Source organism: Oryctolagus cuniculus, chromosome 7 (genome assembly GCF_051225735.1).
Source record: "Oryctolagus cuniculus isolate XC-2025 breed Fujian yellow rabbit chromosome 7, ASM5122573v1, whole genome shotgun sequence".
NCBI lineage: Eukaryota > Metazoa > Chordata > Mammalia > Lagomorpha > Leporidae > Oryctolagus > Oryctolagus cuniculus.
The window spans coordinates 161,716,625-161,730,015 of NC_142873.1; the positions used below are offsets into that span (position 1 = coordinate 161,716,625).

At 52.4% G+C, this 13,391-nt stretch overlaps 1 protein-coding gene across 1 annotated transcript in view; it reads left to right on the top strand.

Moving 5' to 3' along the window:
• The window catches only part of DNAJC11 (DnaJ heat shock protein family (Hsp40) member C11), a 64,075-nt gene that overhangs the window by 29,967 nt on the left and 20,717 nt on the right, over positions 1–13,391 (top strand). Inside the window, exon 4 of the mRNA XM_008265984.5 lies at positions 1,672–1,773. Within this exon, the coding sequence (XP_008264206.3) occupies positions 1,672–1,773 (102 nt within the window). The remainder of the gene's footprint in view (positions 1–1,671; positions 1,774–13,391) is intronic.

Below are 13,391 nucleotides of genomic sequence, written 5' to 3' on the forward strand. Positions count from 1 at the left end.
CTTTCACTCGGGCTGAGAGGAGTGATTAGAGGAGCAGGTGCCCGTGCCCTTCATGTTCTCAAGCCTGGGTGGTGCACGTGCACTACCCGTTGAGGTCACAGAGCTGTCACAGTTGCACCATTTAGGACTTTCAGTTTGTTCTTAGATGACTTCAACAATCTTTTTATTTTAAAACTTCCTGTAAAAGAACCACCTCCCTCTTTTTAGTAATTACTTTTATGTTGCATTATTAGAGGGAAAAATGGTGTTTTATTTTCTGTTTAACTTCTGAGAGTAGTGTTAAAAATTTCTCAGTTCTTTTGGCTAGACTAGCTAGACTTTGGGCTAGACTAGTTGCCCAAAGCCTGCAATCTCACATTTATATACAAACCATAAGAATGCACAAGCATATATATATATATATATATATACACGCGCACACACATACACACATGCTCAGAGGACTTTTAGAGAGAGAAAAATTAAATGCTAACCTATGAGACACATTTTTTTTTTTTGACAGAGTGGACAGTGAGAGAGAGAGAGAGAGAGAAAGGTCTTCCTTTTTTGCCGTTGGTTCACCCTCCAATGGCCGCTGCAGCCGGCACACCGCGCTGATCCAATGGCAGGAGCCAGGTACTTATCCTGGTCTCCCATGGGGTGCAGGGCCCACGGTCTTGGGCCATCCTCCACTGCATTCCCTGGCCACAGCAGAGTGCTGGCCTGGAAGAGGGGCAACCAGGACAGAATCCGGCGCCCCGACCGGGACTAGAACCCGGTGTGCCAGCACCGCAATGTGGAGGATTAGCCTAGTGAGCCGCGGTGCCGGCTTACATTGATTTCTTAAAAACAATTTTAAAACTTGAGATTTCCAGGATACTTTGTCCTCACGTCACCCTCCTTTTTAGGTTCTCTCAGCAGCAACTCAAGACTTCTCGGTGTTCCTCCCACTAACACAGGGGCTGTTTCAGGCTTTTCCGCCTCGTGCAGCTCATGACTTTGGTCATGGTGCGAGAAGGGTCTACTCGCGGGTGAGCAGAACCTTCGGGCACCACAGAGGGCGGTGTCCTTGTGTTTGTCCACCCCTCTGGAATCTGGCCTGAGTGACAAGCCACAGTGGTGCAGCTCTGAGCTTTACCTGGTCTGCTGCTGGCTAGCTGGGTGTCGTCCTGCTGGAGTACAGCTGCCATCCTCTGGTTTGAGCCACGTCCTGTCGGGAGGACGCACCCCCAAGCCGCTCAGGGCCCTGGGTCCGAGAAGCTGGAGTCCGTCCCTAGGCTGACGGCATTCCCTAGGCTGACTGCAGGATGCCGCAGAGAGCTGCCTGCCTGCCTTTCACATTTAATATTTGTTATCTGGGACTCACCAGGAAATTTAAACTCCGAGATTTAAGGTGATGCTTTCTTTGTAAGAGTCTCGCAACTTCAGAGAGAAGTTAGTTATTTAACATAAAAGAAACGTTGTTTCAGTCTTTCTGGGGAGCTGAAGGAAAACCCGAACTCAGGATGACCAGAAGGTGGGTCCTCGCCTGGTGGGGGAAAAGCTGTCGTGGTCCCCCGACATCGCCGAGGTCCTGGAGAAGGGCACGGCCAGACCCTGGGCACCGCGGGACAGCCGCACCAGTGGTCTCAGCTCTGCGTGCCTCTTCCTCACGGCCCGGGTCCTCAGCTGTCTCCTTGACTCTGCCCGCAGGTCGTGGAAAGGAGGAGAGCTCCGGCTGAGATCAGGGAAGAGTTTGAGCGGCTCCAGAGAGAGCGGGAGGAGAGGAGACTGCAGCAGCGAACCAATCCCAAGGTAAAGCCGGCCAGCCGTGGTGACATGTCACCGGGAGCCAGGACTACCGCTCTTAGGTGCCGGCAGGTCTTTGAAGTAACCGCGTACAGAATTGGGTGGGGTAGCATTGTGCTTACCGCGTCTCAGAGTGGCGTGCCTCTGAAGCTGCTGCTGGTGACCCGGAGACGAGCGTTTTGAACCATACGCAGGCATGACAAAGCCAAGCAGAAACAGCCGGTTCTCTAAGGCCATTTCCTGCAGCTCTGCAGGGAAAACACCACCGCCTGGCTGCTTAAACCTGGGAGCAGCAGCGTCCCTCGCGTGCCAGGTCGGATACGGAGCCAAAACGGAAGGTTCAGGCATTTCCAAGTTGTCTTCAGTGGGGTGGGGCCCAGCTTCCATCACCTGGGGTATGGGTGGCCATGACCACCGTTCGCCAGGCTGTTTTGACAACCATGCCCTGGTCCCAGTCCCTGAGGGAGTTGTCCCGTATCCCAGGGACGCTGCTGAGTTGGTTACTTCGCAGCCCTGCACAGGGTGTCCTCTTCCTCCGGTTTGCACGTGTGCCCACTATGGCATACGGATAGCTGTCGGTCAATTTGAGATGCTAATGGTACTGATTGGCCAGCTGAGTGTGGCCTGGTGTGCTGTTCAGCAGCCAGGCCCTACCAGTGTGGCCGGGCCGACCTGGCAGGCAGCTGTCCCTGTCTCAGGGAGGAGCCGTAGCCTCCCCGGCTCTCCCATCAGCCTCTCTGAAGGCTCCAACGTCTCAGTAGTGGAGAAGGAAGTGAAGGGGAGGTAAAGCCATACAAAATAATAGGATCATTACATTTCTTTAACTTGTGAAGAAAAAAGATAAATGCTAGCTTAAGAAGCGTAAGATGAACCTCTCATCAAATACGTTCTGAAAAAAAAAAAAAAAAAAACATTTTTTTAAAGATTTACTTATTTGAAAGAGTTACACATAGGAAGAGACACCGAATCTTTCATCTGCTGGTTCACTCCCCAAATGGCTGCAACAGCCAGGGCTGGGCCAGGACAAAGCCAGGAAAAAGGAGCTTCTTCCTGGTTTCCCACGTAGGTACAGGGGCCCAAGCCATCTTCCACTGCTTTTCCAGGAGCGTTAGCAGGGAGCTGACTGAGAAGTGGAGTAGCTGGGTGTTGAAACATAATGGATGCCAGCGTTACAGGCGTCAGCTTTACCTACTGTGCTACATTGCCGGCCCCCCCAAAGTAGACTTTTACAAAATGGTATTACTGGGGCTGGCATTGTGGCATAGCAGGTAAAGCTGCCAGCTCCCTGTAACACCAGCACCCCATATGGACACCTCTTCATGTCCCGGCTGTTCCACTTCTGATCCAGCTCCCTGCTAATGGCCTGGCAAAAGCAGCAGAAGATGGCCCAAATGTTTGGGCCCCTGCCACCCACGTGGGTGAAGCTCCTGGCTCCTGGCTTCAACCTGGCCTAGCACTGGCCCAGTGGATGGATCATCCTCCCTCCCTCTCCTCTATCTCTCTCCCTCCCTCCCTCTCTTTCTCACCTGCTCTCTCCACTCACTCTGTGTAACTCTGACTTTCAAATAAATTAATAAACCTTGAAGAAAGTGTCTGCCCGCAGCTGTGCTAGTGGTCTCTGCCCGCACCGCCCAGTGCCAGTGCTCAGGGCCGGGTCTGGGTCGGAGGTCACCGTGGGCAGCGGCACAGGACGTGCAGAGCAGGCTGTTACTTTGGTGCTTTTGCTCTTCTGGCTGGACTGTTGTTCAGAGTAGTGAAGGGAAAGAGGACTCCGTGGTCTGAGCCTGTGTCCCGTGGCCATCTGGGTGTGCGCCACAGTTGCCTGCTGGGATTCTCTGCAGATGTGTGTGCTGTCTGTGCTTCTGTGGGAAGGGGAAGCACAGCTGGGACATTGCATACAGCCATGCGGGTTACTTTAAGATTTCCAACACTTTGCAACTTCCACAAACTGCTTCCAGACAAATAGACATTTTCCAACCAGAGACACTGAGTGATAACCAGAAGTTGGCTCTGCAGCATTTGGGGACGAGGATTTGAGTTGGGGCTTTTCCGTTTCCGAGGATTTACTTACTTAGTTATTTGAAAGGCAGAATGACAGAAAGGTAGAAAGAAATCTTCCGTTCTCTGGTTCACTCCCCAAATGGCTCCCAACAGCTGGGTGGCAAGGACTCAGGCTTCCTCCCACGGTGTGCACTAGCGGGAGTCAGAAGCAGAGGGGCGCTGGGACTCCAGCTGGTGCTCCAACTGGGCGTGGGGGCGTCCCAAGCAGTGGCTTAATTCACTGCACCACAGCGCACCACCACCACCCTCGGTTTGTTTAGAAAGGTTTGGACGAAAGGCTGCTCTCTTTGAAGGTGTGGGGACAAGGGCACTCTGACAGCCATGGGGACTGCCTGTCAGCCGTCGATGTCTGAGTGAGCCCCAGGGGGAGGGCTGGCCACCCTGTCGTTCTCAGCTTCATCCCTCATGACAGATTCCAGGATCAAAGGCCACTGTTACCCCGGGGTGGGAAATGTTGTCAGTTTGAATTGATCCTTTATAACGCTGGAGAAGGTGGAGTCTGACTTGGGGCACAGATGCCTGGTTCCATGGAAGCAGGCCTCACAGGAGCTGTCCTGGTTCATCAGTGACTAAGGGCACTTTCTCATCTCTCATGTCTGGGGGGATTCTCAGTAACTTGAGATGGCGTTGGGCAGAGATGTCTCACGTTGCCCCTGTTTCAGCTCAGGTGGTGAGGGATGTGGTGATTGGATCGTGATCATTGTTACACAGTGTGTAGCTCTGTCAGATCACCTAAAACATAGACAGGCTTTATTTTCTTTGCCAATGAAATATTATAAAGTGCTTAAAAACATCTGAAACCGACAATAAAATTAGTGATTTGGAATGGGACATTGCCTCTGCCCAAAGAGATGGTGGGAGCGTCTTGGAATGTGGGAAAGCCTGGACTGACTCATCACGCTCCAGACCTTGTGAGTGACGTCAGCCAAGATGTTTCTCACGTCCACGGGCGACTCCGTTGTAGGGTGAAATGTGAGGCTTGAGTGCCCCCTACACTTCAGCAGGTGGCTGTGCTGCCCAGGGAGGAGGAGCCGGGTGGAGCAGTGGTGGCCTGACTCGCTGGCTGTTAGCAGCAACCAGCAGAGTTTGTGCACTGGGACAAGTGAAGATGTCTGATTTATTCAGGTGCCTGAAAGTGCCAAGTACTGTTGGAGACTTGGACATTGACGGGAACAAGACAGACAAAACTGAAGCTCAACGCTTAGTTGAAGAACAGATAGTGTGCAGCAGGCGCAGCACATCAGTTGTAGATGAGAAAGGGACAAATGCTGAGGGGAAAACAGAGAAGTGGGCGTGGGGCAGGACTGCCGTGTGGTGAGGCCCCTCCCAGAAACCGGCACTGGAATGGAGATGAGAAGAGGTGAGAGGGGCCCACGTAGTGCCTCTGCTGGAGGGAGGGCTGGAAGGGGGCTGGTTGGTGTGTTCAAGGAACAGCAACAGGCGGGCATCTCTACAGGGAAAAGCAGTGAGAGTTAACGTCAAAGGGTCACCTGCCATCTGCTAGGGAGAAGCAGGGAGCGGGCTTAGTGTGGGCGATTGAAGACAGAAGCAGCAGCAGAGAGTAAGTAAACGCTTTTCCTCTGCGGCACTAGAAATTGCCTCTTTGGGTCCTTTTTCTAGTCTTTACCAATCTCTCAGTTCACCTGCAGACTCTGTTATGACCTGAGTTTTCTGCAAACCCTCGGGAACTGCCTCTGCTTTTGACCTTGGTGGCATCCCCTGCTAGTTGTCCCGCCCACCACACTTTGCTCTGCAGCTTCCTTGGACTGCACTTCTGTTCTGGGCTTGTCGAGTTTTGATTGAGTGCCAGCCATGAAAAGGCATTTGTAGGTGTGGAGGTGAGGTTGGCAGAACAGCCAAGCTCCTTCCTGGAGCGCAGGTTCCCTCCAGTTGCCTCTGTGGTTGGCCCGCTCCGCTGCCTCGTCCGGGTGTAGCTCTCCTGTGGTTGGCCCGCTCCGCTGCCTCGTCCGGGTGTAGCTCTCCTGTGGTTGGCTCGCTCCGCTGCCTCGTCCGGGTGTAGCTCTCCTGTGGTTGGCTCGCTCCGCTGCCTCGTCCGGGTGTAGCTCTCCTGTGGTTGGCCCGCTCCGCTGCCTCGTCCGGGTGTAGCTCTCCTGTGGTTGGCCCGCTCCGCTGCCTCGTCCGGGTGTAGCTCTCCTGTGGTTGGCTCGCTCCGCTGCCTCGTCTGTGTAGCTCTCCTGTGGTTGGCCCGCTCCGCTGCCTCGTCTGTGTAGCTCTCCTGTGGTTGGCCCGCTCCGCTGCCTCGTCCGGGTGTAGCTCTCCTGTGGTTGGCTCGCTCCGCTGCCTCGTCCGGGTGTAGCTCTCCTGTGGTTGGCTCGCTCCGCTGCCTCGTCCGGGTGTAGCTCTCCTGTGGTTGGCTCGCTCCGCTGCCTCGTCCGGGTGTAGCTCTCCTGTGGTTGGCCCGCTCCGCTGCCTCGTCCGGGTGTAGCTCTCCTGTGGTTGGCCCGCTCCGCTGCCTCGTCCGGGTGTAGCTCTCCTGTGGTTGGCTCGCTCCGCTGCCTCGTCTGTGTAGCTCTCCTGTGGTTGGCCCGCTCCGCTGCCTCGTCTGTGTAGCTCTCCTGTGGTTGGCCCGCTCCGCTGCCTCGTCCGGGTGTAGCTCTCCTGTGGTTGGCTCGCTCCGCTGCCTCGTCCGGGTGTAGCTCTCCTGTGGTTGGCCCGCTCCGCTGCCTCGTCTGTGTAGCTCTCCTGTGGTTGGCCCGCTCCGCTGCCTCGTCCGGGTGTAGCTCTCCTGTGGTTGGCCCGCTCCGCTGCCTCGTCCGGGTGTAGCTCTCCTGTGGTTGGCTCGCTCCGCTGCCTCGTCCGGGTGTAGCTCTCCTGTGGTTGGCCCGCTCCGCTGCCTCGTCCGGGTGTAGCTCTCCTGTGGTTGGCCCGCTCCGCTGCCTCGTCTGTGTAGCTCTCCTGTGGTTGGCCCGCTCCGCTGCCTCCTCTGGGTGTAGCTCTCCTGTGGAAAACGTCCAGCAGCTTCTTTAGAGAAGATGCATAGAAGGCGAGTTCCTTCTTCCTTTTTGGTTTTTGGGGTTTTTTTTTTTGGTTTTGTTTTGGTTTTTGGTTTTTTGTTTTGATAAGCAAAGTTAGACTGTGAGAGAGAGACATAGAGAAAGGTCTTCCTTTCCATTGGTTCACCCCCGAAGGCAGGAGCCAAGTGCTTCTCCTGGTCTCCCATGGGGTGCAGGGCCCAAGCACTTGGGCCATCCTCCACTGCCTTCCCTGGCCACAGCAGAGAGCTGGACTGGAAGAGGAGCAACCGGGACAGAATCTGGCGCCCTGACCAGGACTAGAACCCGGGGTGCCGGTGCCGCAGGCGGAGGATTAGCCAAGTGAGCTGTGGCACCGGCCTTCCTTTTTGTTTTGACTTTTCTGTCTTTAAAAAGATAGGGGCTGGCGCTGTGGTATAGCTGAGCTTCCTCCTGCAGTGCCAGCATCCCAACTCCCTGGGCCTTTGCACCTGTGTGGGAGACCTGGGAGAAACTCCTGGCTCCTGACTGGCCTAGCTCCAGCTGTTGCAACCATTTGGGGAGTGAACCAGTAGATGGAAGACCTTTCTGTCTGTAACTCTCAAATTAAAAAAAAAAAAAAAGAAGAAGAAGAAGATAAACTGTAGATGCACACATACACTTACAAAGGATTCAGAAAACTCTTAGAAATGTGTACCATGGAAAAAGTATGTGTAGACTTCAAATTTTGGCACCAAAACAAGCTTATCTTCTTTACTATTTTTCTGTGAACTTTTTTTTCTTTTTTTAATTTTTTATTTATTTGAGAGGCAGAGGGAGAGGCAAACAAGAGAAATCTTCCATCCACTGGTTCGCTTGGCAAATGGCAGCCGCTGGAGCTGGGCTGATCCAAAGCCAGGGACCAGGAGCTTCTTCCGGGTCTCCCACATGGTGCAGGGGCCCAAACACTTGGGCCATCTTCCACTGCATTCCCAGGTCATTAGCAAGGAGCTGGATTGGAAGTGGAGCAGCTAGGACTTGAACTGGCACCCACATGGGATGCTGGCGCCACAGGAGGAGGCTTAACCTATTATGCCATGGGGTCAGATCCTCTGTGAACTTTTTCTTTGAAAGAGTGTAGCAGGTGCGCCATCATGAGAGAGCAGAGTGCCCCGGAGCCCCCACCTGACCGAGAGCTGAAGCAGTGCAAAAGCTTGCGTCAGACCCCCACATTCTCCCGCCAGCAGGAGGCACGGCCTGAAGTGGTCATCGTTCTGTTGCTTTTAAAATGTTGTCATGTGTGTGCATTTGCTGGTGGGGGGGGGGGGGTGGTCTGTGGTTTGGTTTTTATTGTTTCTGAACTTCATAGAAACAGTGTTATGGGGCCAGCACTATGGCATGTTGGGTTAAGCCTCCACCTGCGGTGTGCGGTGTCAGTATCCCATATGCTGGTTCAGAAGTGGAGCAGCAGGGAATAACTGGCGCCCACTCGGGATGCTGGCGCTGCAGGCGACGGCTCAGCACGCTGCGCCACAGCACCAGCCCCTCCTGATGTTTTCTTGGGTGTTTGTATTCTCTGCTTCTTCCTGGTTCTTTTTGTCCTTGTTTTCAGACTTCCACGTTGAATTTTTCCTCAGAGGTCTGACAGCACTTGGCTGTCTGCTTACAAAGAGTGAGGCTGCACAGCCTGTGGATAGGCCCCGCCCTTGGCAGGGTTGGCACCCGCGGGGCCTAACTCCGGGGTGCTGGGTGGAGCCCGCCCCCGGCATGCAGAGGTGAGTGTCCAGGGGCCTCTCATCGGCAGTCTTGCTGCTAGTGGCGTAGGGCGCTGGGGAGAGTTCCGCTTCATCCCTGTTTTCCCGCAAAGTGCAAGTCTCTGTCACTTGGCCTCTTGGATGAGCGGGCAGGGGTCCACCTCTCATTGCCCTGTGGGGTGACTTCCAGTGCAGGTACCTGGGTTGCAGCTTTCTTTGCCAAGTCACTCACCATCTCCAGCCTCTATTTCCAAAACATTGGCAAGCACCCGTCCCTTGACCTTTCCTGCCCTTCCTGTCCCCTTCAGTGTGTGCCTTGATTATTCCTTCAGTGTCATTGTGAGAGGGAGGGAGGACACTGCGGTAGATATGTGTATGCAAATCTGTTCAACCAAAATGAAACTTTGTTTATTACAAATAATTGTGTTGGGGCCGATGCTGTCGCGCAGTAGGTTAATCCTCCGCCTGTGGCGCCAGCATCCCCTATGAGCACCAGTTCTAGCCCTGGCTGCTCCACTTCCGATCCAGCTCTCTGTAACGGCCTAGGAAAGCAGTGGAAGATGGCCCAAGTGCCTGGGCTCCTGCACCCGTGTGGGAAACCTGGAAGAAGATCCTGACTCCTGGCTTCAGACCAGCTCAACTCCGGCCATTGCAGCCATTTAGGGAGTGAACCAGTGGATGGAAGACCTCTCTCTCTGTCTCTCCTTCTCACTGTCTGTAACTCTACCTCTGAAATAAATAAATAAAGCTTTTAGAAAATAATAATAATTGTATTAGAGGCCAGTGCTGTGGTCTGGAAAGTTTAGATTCTGCCTGCAGTGCTGGCATCCAGTATGGGCCCCAGTTAGACTCCCGCTGCTCCACTTCTGACCCAGCTCCTTGCTAATGCACCTGAGAAAGCAGCAGAGGATGGCCCACGTCCTGGGCCCTGCACCCATGTGGGAAGCCCAGAGGAAGCTCCTGGCTTTGGCTTAGCCCAACCCCAGCCTTTGCGGCCATTTGGGGAGTGGGCCAGCATATGGAAGATTCATTCTCTCTCTCTCTCCATCTTTCCTCTTCTCTCTGTAACTCTGCCTTTCAAATTAATGAAAAATAAAACTTAAGGAAAAACAAGCACTGATCAGCTAGTTAGCTAGTTTATAGTGCCCAAGCTGTAGCACAGTGTTTGTTCATCAGAAATACGGACCGTCAGGCACAACAGGAGAGGGAACAGTTTGCCATCTCCCCAGGGATTTCATTTGCATGGCTGAGCTTGAGAAGTAGCGGTCTGGAGGTAAGAGAATAAAAGATATCTTTTTTTAGGGTGCCCCTTCTTCTTAATGGCTATAGAAAACATAGTTGATTTATGAATAGAGCATTTGCTAGTCCAGGAAAATGACGACCCAGTGGGGTTGTAGTTCATGGATAAGACTGATGGATGAACAGTGGTCTCTTCAGCTGCTTGTCTTGTGTTTAGATCCTGAGCCCTTTGAGTCTTAACAGTGTATGGTTTTCTATTGCGTAGTTCAAACTAAGTAAGTCAGATTCTTCTGACAAGTTGTGCCGTAGTCATTGCTCTGACCTGATCAGTTGGGTAATAGGAAACTGGGTGGGGTTAGCACTAGTTCAGGATAAAATAGTAGGACTTCCCATGCTATTGCTTGAATTTTGTAGCTCCAAAAACATCACAATGGTCTCAGTTGAGCTGGGTGGCCCTCTGATACTTTTTCAGTGGTATATTCCTCGTATGAAAAGCTCTTATTATTGTCATTATTATAAACTGATGGCAAAATTCGGGACTCTGCCAAGTTGTGACCCACATCCTGTTGTACAGCCATGAACCAGCACCCATATGGGATGCCAGCCTTGCAGGCAGCAGCTTTACCTACTCCGCCACAGCACAGGCCCCATCTCATATTATTCTTAATTTTGAAAATACTGTCTCAGTTCTAAATTTCTTCCTGTCAGAATGTGGAAGTGTCTTGGGCCAATATTCCTGCAGATATGTCTCAGCCTCCATTCAGAATAGTTTCCTTTGACAACTTTATTTTCTACAAAGTACCTGTGTTGGTGATCTCTTCAATGTTCCAGAATAGTTGCTACAAAATTGTAGGCCTCTTCAGGTCCTTCCCAGGACAGAAGGTAAGTTCAGCCAATTAAAACTGAGAGCGCCTTGGGGCCAGCACTGTGGCACAGCAGGTTAAAGCCTTGGCCTGCAGTGCTGGCACCCCATATGGGCACTGGTTCAAGTCCTGGCTGCTCCACTTCTGATCCAGCTCTCTGCTGCGGCCTGGGTAAGCAGTAGAAGATGGCCCAGGTGCTTGGGCCCCTGCACCCACCTGAAGACCCAGAATAAGCTCCTGGCTCCTGGCTTTGGATCGGCTCAGCTCTGTCCGTTTGTGGCCATTTGGGGAGTGAACCAGCAGGTGGAAGCCCTCTCTCTCTCTCTCTTTGACTGTACCTCTCTCTGTAACTGTCTTTCAAATAAATGAAATCTTTTTTTAAAAAAAGAGCTCTGCCAGCACTGCGGCTCAATAGGCTAATCCTCTGCCTGCGGCGCCGGCACCACGGGTTCTAGTCCCGATCAGGGCACCAGTTCTGTCCCAGTTGCTCTTCATCCAGTCCAGCTCTCTGCTGTGGCCTGGGAGTGCAGTGGAGGATGGCCCAAGTGCTTGGGCCCTACACCCGTATGGGAGACCAGGAGAAGCACCTGGCTTCTGGCTTCGGATCAGCACGGTGCATCGGCTGCAGTGGCCGTTGTGGGGTGAACCAACGGCAAAGGAAAACCTTTCTCCCTGTCTCTTTCTCACTGTCCACTCTGCCTGTCCAAAAAAATAAAAATAAAATATTAAAAAGAGCTCCATAAAAAGAGTCTCACCAGAACTGAAGGTCATTCCAAAATGCCGCAGTGCAGTTTCACTGTTCTGGTTCATAAACCATTGGCGCTCTTTGTAACTTGTTCAGGTTTCCCTCCTGAGGAGATGCATTTCAGAGTCTTCCTCGGTGTAAGCTTTTCTTCACAGTGACCACAGTTTCTTAAATGTTCTCGGAGTGGCCAAGTTTTTTTATACTCCACGTGTAAGGGGAAGTCATAGACTTAAAACATGAGGAGGATTGAACTGCGGGTCGCCGTCATCACAGGAATGCATTAGTCCTCCTGTATTGAACTGCGGGTCGCCATCATCGCAGGAATGCATTAGTCCTCCTGTATTGAACTGCGGGTCGCCGTCATCGCAGGAATGCATTAGTCCTCCTGTCTTACAAATGCACAAGCGTTCGGAAATGCTGGCTGCAGCCTGATTCCCCATAGTGCAGTTTACAGGTGTGCGTTATGTGCATTAAGCGTTTTAAGCATGCTTTGCTCTGTGGGTTCTTAGCTTAATAGGACGCTTATTTATTTATTTATTTGAGAGAGAGGAGAGCCAGATACATAGAGTTCTCATCTACTGGTTCACTCCCCAAGCAGCACAGAAGCAGCTGCTACTTCCCTCTCATTGTGCGCTGCACCCTTGTGAAGGAAGTGTGTGTGTCACTGTAGAACCGCCACTGGAGCCCCCTGGGAAGTCATTGCTCACGGTGTGTGCAAGTGCACCTGCTGCGCAGGCCTCCTTTCACGTGCAGCCTTCCTGCGAGGACAGACAGCTTTGAAAGTGGCTCTGGTACCTCTTAGCAGAGCAGAGACTGGTTTTTGAGGAGAGTTGATGTGGAAAAACATCTCAACTCACAAGTTCATCAGCTTTCTGGGAAAATGAAATTTAGTACTTAATTTTAAAAACAGTATTTTAATACCATTGCTGCCTGAAGGATTTATCAAAAAAGGACAAACCTGTAGATCTATAACGGGGTTGGCAGACTTGAACACTGCTTGTTTTGGAATGATCTGTGAGTTAAAAATGGGTTTCACATTTCTAAATAGAAAAAAAAAGATGGATACTTATGATCTGTGAAAATTATATGAAATTCAGATTACAGAGTTCATGAGCAGTTTTATTGGGACACAGCCATGCCCATTTGTTTACTGTTATCTGTTGCTTCCTATGACAACAGCAGGTGAAGCGTTGTGGTGGGGAGTGTTCCACAACACCAAACAAATTTGCTCTCGCCGTTAAAGAGTGCCAGCTACTGATTTCCTTCATTTGGGGGTCGCAGAACTGACAGGTGTCCACCTGCTTTGATAGTACTGCTGCAGAAGGGCCTGCTGGTTTCCTCCACATTGTGGGTGTGGCTGGCCAGTGGCTTGTCAGCCTCATGCACCCGCAGGCCAAGGCCCCGTGTGCCGTGTGGCAGCAGCATCTCAGACTGGTCCAGCACCAAGGGGCTGGGAGAGTTCCTGTGCCCGGCCAGCTCTCAGCATCGTGCACGCTGGGCCTGGAAATGGAAAGGCAACAGAAGAGTGATGGGCATCCTGGCCATCTCCTGGCGTCCCCTGCATCTCACACATCATTAGATGAGACCTCGGCAGATGCCGGAGGTACAAGGTGAAGGCCCATTGGTCAGTCACTCTGGCACCTTAATCTGAGGGCAGTGTCGTGGCGTAGAGGATTAAGCTACCGCTTGTGACCTGGCATCCCATATCAGAGTGCTGGTCCGAGGCCCAGCTGTTCTACTTCTTATCCAGCTTCCTGCTTATTTGCCTAGGAATGCAGCAGAAGACGGTCCAAGTGCTGCTGCCCCAGCACCCATGTGGGAGACCAGGATGAAGCTCCTGACTTCAGCCTGGCTATTTGAGGAGTGAACCAGCAAATGGAAGATATCTGTCTCCTGTCTCTCTTTGTTGTTCTGCCTTTCAAATAAATTTGAAAAAAGAAAATGAAAAATCTGGCCTGACCACTAAACCAAGAGAAGCAACAGTGTTAAAGTACCGGCCGGCGCTGCAGCT